This window comes from Neophocaena asiaeorientalis, unplaced genomic scaffold (genome assembly GCF_003031525.2).
Source record: "Neophocaena asiaeorientalis asiaeorientalis breed wild unplaced genomic scaffold, Neophocaena_asiaeorientalis_V1.1 scaffold179, whole genome shotgun sequence".
NCBI lineage: Eukaryota > Metazoa > Chordata > Mammalia > Artiodactyla > Phocoenidae > Neophocaena > Neophocaena asiaeorientalis.
The window spans coordinates 52641-59969 of NW_020172775.1; the positions used below are offsets into that span (position 1 = coordinate 52641).

Below are 7329 nucleotides of genomic sequence, written 5' to 3' on the forward strand. Positions count from 1 at the left end.
TTTTTTTTTTTTTTTTTTTGCCACACCACGTGTCTTGTGGGATCTTAATTCCGTGACCAGGGATTGAACCCAGGCCCTGGCAATGAATAAGTCCTAACCACTGGACTGCCAGGGAATTCCCTGGAATAGCATATTTTAAATAAAATTCCCAGAAATGGAATTGTGGGGTATATTGACTCTATTTTCTTATTTTCTATATCCTTGATGGTCTACCATTTGGGGCCTTCATCCTGGGAAGGCTCCACCTCTCAGGGCTGGCTACTTCCCAGAGAGAGCAAGCGACTCCCCTGTGGTGTCTTTGATATTCAAACCAACCATCAAACCCTCACACACCAGGCCAGTGCTCCCTCTGCCCTGAATCACCCCAGGGCCAGGTACTGGACACCTGAGAACCACTCCTATAGCCCAGAGCCCACCAAAGTTATTCAAACTACGCAACACTAAGCTTCCTCCATGTACCTACCCCACCTCACCCATTCCTACCCTCAAAACCCCCAATAGAAGCTCTGGGCCATTCTCTCCCCTCTCCTCCTCCTGCCTCCTAACCCACTCTGGTCCTTTCCCACATGGCCTGGCATGCTGTGCCATGCCTTCTGTTTCTAGGATTCCGTGTGTATAAACGTCTTCCTTCATGACGATCATTTCCGTGTCTGCATGTCTTACCATACCTGATTAAAACAAATCCCAAAACAAACAAATTTCAACACTCTGGGTCAAAAAGTGAATGCATTCTTTTTATAAGAATTGCCAGTTGCGCTCTGTAGAAGTTGTACTCATTCCTAGCCTACAAACAAGATATGAGATTATCTTTCCCTACTCCTTTGCCAGGAGAGTTTGTTGTGAAATATTTTGCCTATTTTCAACATGATAGCTGAAAACTGGAATTCTAGTGTATTTTCAATGTGTATTTTCCCTATTATGAGGTAGACATCTTTCCATATAACCAAGAGTTGAAGGTTACAGGAGAAAATGGGAGTCTTCCAGTGACCTGACTAGACAATTCTGTCTCTCTCTCTGTATCAGAAGCTACACTTGGGACCCAAAGCTCAGGCGTGGCAGAGGTCTCAGTGAACCTCTACTGCCATCTCACAAGACAAGTTAGTGTCAAAGTAAGGACTAGAATGTGGGCCTTCTGACACCTTGGCCCGAACTCCTTTTTTCTGGGCTTTGGTGCTGGGTGGGGGGTGGTGAACTGAGAAGTGAAATATTATAGCTGGGCTTTAGGAAAGGTAATAGCGTCTTTGGGGTGGATGGAGGGATGGATTAATTGTGGGGGTTTTTTTGTCCTGTATTTCCTGATGCTTTGACCTCTGTGCTATTTTCTAATCTGCCCCAAGCAACATCATTACTAATCCAACCATGGGGCGGGGGATGCCTTTTTCTAATTTGCACAAAGGGGCTGTACAGGTTAGTGACAAGCAGCGCGGGGTGCCCTCTGGAGCCACACAGCACAGCAGCTTCGTGAACGTCCATGGATCCCACCCACCCTCCCAGATGCCTTGACTTACCAGTACGCCCTGGGAATGGCGTGGGTGTAGTACGTGCTGGAGCTATACGGACGTTGAAGGGGATCAGAAAGAAGAGACAGGTTTAAGATGCACTTAGGAAAATAAGATGTAACTTGGTATTAGATGAGGGGGCCTAAAACGTAGTTTCCAAATAGCTCAGATGGTAAATGTTCTCAATAAATTTATTCCAATGCCTAGTATTGATAGAAATGCGTGGCTTAATTTGCAAAAGCATGGTGCTCTGCTTGCATCCTGTGTTTCCTTTGATGAATCTGGACCATTAAGAACACATTGCATTCGGGTCCTGGGCTGCTTTTGCAGTCACGCAGGCTGGGAAACCTCCTCCCGAGCTGAGGACCTGGAGAAAGCACAGAGCTGAAGAGGGCTGTGCTCTCATCAGGTCGGAGAGCCGGGGCCAGGGAGGGCCCAATAGTCACAGCCCTTCTGTCACCCAGCTTACGGAGAGTGAAGAGTGTAGGATATAATTTCCAAGCAATGCTTATCTAGTTTTTTTATTTTATGGACCACGCTACTAACAAATATACAAGAAGAGACACATTGGGCTTCCCTGATGGTGCAGTGGTTAAGAACCCGCCTGCCAATGCAGGGAACATAGGTTCAAGCCCTGGTCCTGGAAGATCCCACATACCGTGGAGCAACCAAGCCCGTGCGCTATAGCTACTGAGCCCGCACTCTAGAGCCCGCAAACCACAACCACTGAGCCTGCACTCTAGAGCCTGTGAGCCACAACTACTGAGCCCACGTGCTGCAACTACTGAAGCCCACGTGCCTAGAGCCCGTGCTCTGCAGCAAGAGAAGCCACTGCAATGAGAAGCCCGCGCACTGCAACGAAGACCCATGTAGCCAAAACTAAATTAAAAAATTTTTTAATCTTAAAAAAAAAAAAGAAGAGACACATTGATATAGCACCTAAGAGGACCCCAGAATACATTCTCATTTCACTGAACGAATACTAACAATGACTCACCTCTGTGTTTTGAGAAAGCTCCTTGAACGTGAGATAATTGAAATTCCTTAGCGTACAGTGTGGGCTTTTGGGTGACATTTGTGGGTCTTTGTGACTGCATATAACCTGGAAAAGAAAAGTAGCTGTGAAATATAATTACTCCTTTTTACTTCCTCTAAAACAAGTTAAATCATGCTTGAAGCTACCCATTAAGCGTGTTGTTTGTCCAGCTGGTTTGAACTCACCTGCATAAGGCAAGCACAAGTGAAGTGGGAATTCCATTAAAAACAAAAATAAAATGGCAAAAGAACTTTGAACCTTGTCCATCGTTCCAAAACTGCTAGTTTGTTATCGTATGGGTGAAAGGAAGTATTTAGTTGTAGGCTAGCATCTGTCCTATATTTCTCGGAGGAACTAAGGAGCTCTTCTCACTACAGAACGTTTGCGTTCTGACTGGGAACCACCAGTGTGAAGCCAGCTCACGTTGCCACATGGAATTCTTTCACGGAACCAGGTCAGCCAGTGGTGAGCCTAACAGAATGAGTGAGTGCGCTGGGAGGGATGCTAAGCTCTCGGGTACAGATGTGAATAAGAACAGGTCCCTGCCCTCAGAGAACGTCCAGATTAGTGAGGAGGCAGATAGAAATCAATTATAATCCCATGTGAGGCCTTCCCTGGCAGTCCAGTGGCTAAGACTCCGTGCTTCCAGTGCAGGGGGCCCGGGTTCGATCCCTGCTGGTGGAGCTAGATCCCACATGCACGCCACAACTAAGACCCGACACAGCTAAATAAATAAATAAATATTTTAAAAATAATAATAATTCAATGTGACACATCATAAGAAGCCAACAGAGAAAACAGCAGGGCTCTGTGTTCAAATGCCTGAATTCTAACCCTCATCTCTGGCTTCCTAGATGTTTGAGCTTGATCAAGTTACTTACCCCTCTGAGCTTCAGTTTCCTCAGCAGAAGAACAGGACAGGAACTAGTACCTACTTCACAGGGTTACAGCGATGGCTCAGTAAAGGAGTCCATGCAAAGCTCAAAAAGAGTGTGGGCACTGAACGTTAGTTCTGGTTGTAAAATGGGAGAGTGTAATATTTGCAATAAAGCAATTCAGTACTCCTCCAGCCTCTGGGGGTGCTGTTCAGAAACCTAGACCCAAGTGGTCATCTCCAGAAGTTTCTTTAAAGGAGATTAAATGAATCATCTGAAAATGTGGAGATGGGATAGAAAACTAGATGGCATGGAAGAAGGTTGTCCCCTGGACGTGCCCTTTGCCCATCTGGTAGTTCCCACAATACAGAAAACAGGTTTTCATTCCTCCTACCAATTAGAATAAGTGAACAGACCAGAGACCTTTCGAGGCTTGTAAAGTCCCCTGGGGTTAGGAGCTGGTTCCTCGTGTGCTGTGCCCCAAAGGGCAGCTGTCCTTCCTGAATGTCAGGAGATGACAAGGCAGGCCTCCAGATATACGCCCGCTGTGGACCATGAAGTTTCTTGCTCTGCTCTTACAACAGCCCAATCTGCCTTCCTCCCATCCTGCCATGCCTGGGGATGAGCCAGGTAAGAACAAGTGCCCCACGCTCTCTCTCTAAATCCCGCAGTCTCAGAGTCGCCCCCAATCAAGCCTGTCTGGATGAGTTCATCTGCTGTGTCTCTTTGAACTTAGTTTGGGGCTCCCTCTAGGTACTGTGACCTTTAGACTGGATTTAGGTCTCTCAAGCTCCCCATGGACACCGCTGTCTTTGGGGCTGGTCTGGGATATCAACTTCCCAATGGTCACTACTGCCTTGCCCAATCCTCATCCTCTGTCTGTGAACACCTGGCTCTTCCTAGACTTGGTTCTTACAGTCTGTGTGCCCAGCCCAGCTGGATGAATCCTACAAGCATCAGAATACCACTGTGAGTTAATAATGCTGACAGATGTGTAGAGAATACAAGGTCAAGCTATGAGGATTAGGCCAAGAGATAAGATCTTTCATAATGTCACCAAAACCTTTCAACAGAGTCCCTTAAATCCAGAGGTGCCTGACCTGTTCTCTTGGCTTTCTTCCAAAGTAGTGTGTCCGGCTGCAAAACTGTGTTCCCAACCTTCGTCATATGTCTTATAGGACTATTCCTCATTGTCACCTTTACCAAAATTTGCCGTCAGTGGCCATGTCCAGCCGTCCCAGTCAGTTTAGCATCTCCACAACCCAGGTGGCAAGTGTTATTCACCCCAAATAATATTGTTAATGATGTTGGAGCACTACAGTGTGGATTGTATTGTAGTTTTTTTTATTGAAGTGTAACTTCAATTGTGTAACTGACATTAACATTATATTAGTTTCAGGTGTGCAACATGATTCGATATTTGTATGTATTGTGAAATGATCATAAGTGTAGTTAACATCTGTCACATATACATATTACAACATATATAATTACAAAATTTTTCTTGTGATTAGGACTTTTAAGATCTACTCTCTTGGGACTTCCCTGGTGGTCCAGTGGTTAAGAATGTCTTGTAATGCATGGGACGCCGGTTCGATCCCTGGTTGGGGAACTAAATCCCACATGCCGAGGGGCAACTAAGCCCTTTCATCACAACTAGAGAGCCCGCACACCACAATGAAGAGCCCACACACTGCAACTAAGACCCCACACAGCCAAAAATAAATAAGTAAATAAATATTTTTTTTAAAAAAAGATCTACTCTTAACAGACTGGTGGTTGCCAAGGGTGAGGGGGTTGGGGGAGGGATGGAATGGGAGGTTGGGGCTAGCAGATGTAAGCTTTTATACAGAGACTGGATAAACAACAAGGTCCTACTGTATAGCACAGGGAACTCTATTCAATATCCTGTGATAAATCATGATGGAAAAGAATATATAAAAAACGAATGTATATATATGTATAACTGAGTCACCTTGCTGTACAGCAGTAATTAATGCAACATTGTAAGTTATCTATATTTCAATAAAAAATAAAGACAAATAAAAACATTGACTTTCTTAATAACTTTCAGATATGCAATACAGCGTTAGTAACTACAGTTGTGACGCCGTACATTACATCCCCATGACTTATTTTACAAATGGATGTTTGTACCTTTTTACCCCTTTCACCTATTTCACTGTATTGTAAAATTTTAAATTTTGTATTTTCCTGCTGCCTCAACATACCTGCAAACAGGCTGTGAGCACCCCTCCCAGGTGACCAGGCTTATCAAGTGATAAGGCTGGTCCCTGCTACGAGGGGCTTCCTCTTTGCTCTCCCCTGAACATGACCTAGTAACATTCAAAAGCACCAATGACATACCTCATGCCTATCCCTGTGTATTCTACCCACACCCCTAATAAAAGCACTTGCCTGTGGGCTAGTCTTCACTCTCTGCTCCCCACCTGCTTGGTTGAGCCCGCTCCCTGGCTTGCAGCATGTGTGGACCTTCGTGGCATGCCGTAACTCCGTCTTTCTAGGACCTGTGAGTATAATAAACTTTGTTTCTTCCTGCTACTCTTCTGTGTCTCCTCTTATGGCTGCACCTGACTGACCATCACGTAAAAGAACATAAAACAGTGTTCATAACGTTATTTATAATAACCAAAAAGTTATTATAAACCCAAATGTCCATCAACTGATGAATGGATAAACAAAAAGTGTATATCCACAAGATGGAATATTATTCATCCAAGAAAAGGGGAAAAGTACTGATTTATGCTACAACACTGATTGACTATGAAAACATTATGCTAAGTGAAAGGATCCAGAAACAAAAGGCCACATTATATCATTCCATCTATATGAAAGGTCCAAAATAGGAAAATCCATACAGACAGAATGTAGATTACTGGTTGCCAAGGGCTGGGGGGAGGAATGAATAGGGAGTAGAGTAATTGCTAATGGGGTTTCCTTTTGGAGTGATGAAATGTTCTGGACTTAGATAACTGTGATGAATGAACAATATTGTGAATATACTAAAAACCACTTTAAAAAGGTTAATGTTATGGTATGTGAATACCTCAAGAAAGCTATTGCTTTTTCAAAAGACTTTCCTTTTTAGAGTAGCTTTATGTTCACAACAGAGTTCCCACGTGCCCCCTGCCCCCTCATACACATACACACACACACACACACACACACACACACACACACAGCCTTCTCCATGATTGACATCCCACACCAGAGAGGTACATTTGTTACAGCTGATGAACCTACATTGTCACATCATAATCAAAGTCCCTAGTTTATGTTGAGGTTGACTCCCGGCATTACACATTCTATGGGTTCTGACAAAGGTATCATGACATGTATCCAATCTTATAAAATGTCATACAGCACAGTTGCCCTGCTGTAAAAATCCACTATGCTCCACCTATTCATCCCTCTCTCCTCCCCCAACCCTCTGGCAACCACTGATATTTTCACTATCCCCATAGTTTTCCCTTTTCCAGAATGTCATATGTTGGACTCATACAGTATGTAGCCTTTTCAAATTGGCTCCTTTCACTTATTAACACTTACTTAATATATTCTTTAGTAGTATGGCTCTCCATGTCTTTTCATGGCTTGGCAACTCATTTCTTTTCAAAGCTTCAAAGCTCTTTTTAAAATAAGGTGTAGTTGAGTTTATTAGTTTCAGGTGTACAACACAGTGATTCAAAATTTTTATAGGGCTTCCCTGGTGGCGCAGTGGTTGAGAGTCCGCCTGCCGATGCAGGGGACGCGGGTTCTGTGCCCCAGTCTGGGAAGATCCCACATGCCGCGGAGTGGCTGGCCCGTGACCCATGGCTGCTGAGCCTGCGCGTCCGGACCCTGTGCTCCGCAACGGGAGAGGCCACAGCAGTGAGAGGCCCGCATAGCGCAAAAAAAA

General features: G+C 44.5%; 1 protein-coding gene across 1 annotated transcript in view; it reads right to left on the minus strand.

Annotated features, from left to right (window-relative positions):
- The window catches only part of CUNH19orf18 (chromosome unknown C19orf18 homolog), a 9207-nt gene extending 6344 nt beyond the window's left edge, over positions 1-2863 (minus strand). Inside the window, exons 1-3 of the mRNA XM_024740912.1 lie at positions 2682-2863; positions 2497-2601; positions 1509-1550 (exon numbers count right to left, since the gene is read on the minus strand). Of these exons, the coding sequence (XP_024596680.1) occupies positions 1509-1550; positions 2497-2601; positions 2682-2802 (268 nt within the window). The 5' untranslated portion in view covers positions 2803-2863. The remainder of the gene's footprint in view (positions 1-1508; positions 1551-2496; positions 2602-2681) is intronic.
- Positions 2864-7329: the final 4466 nt, after the last annotated feature.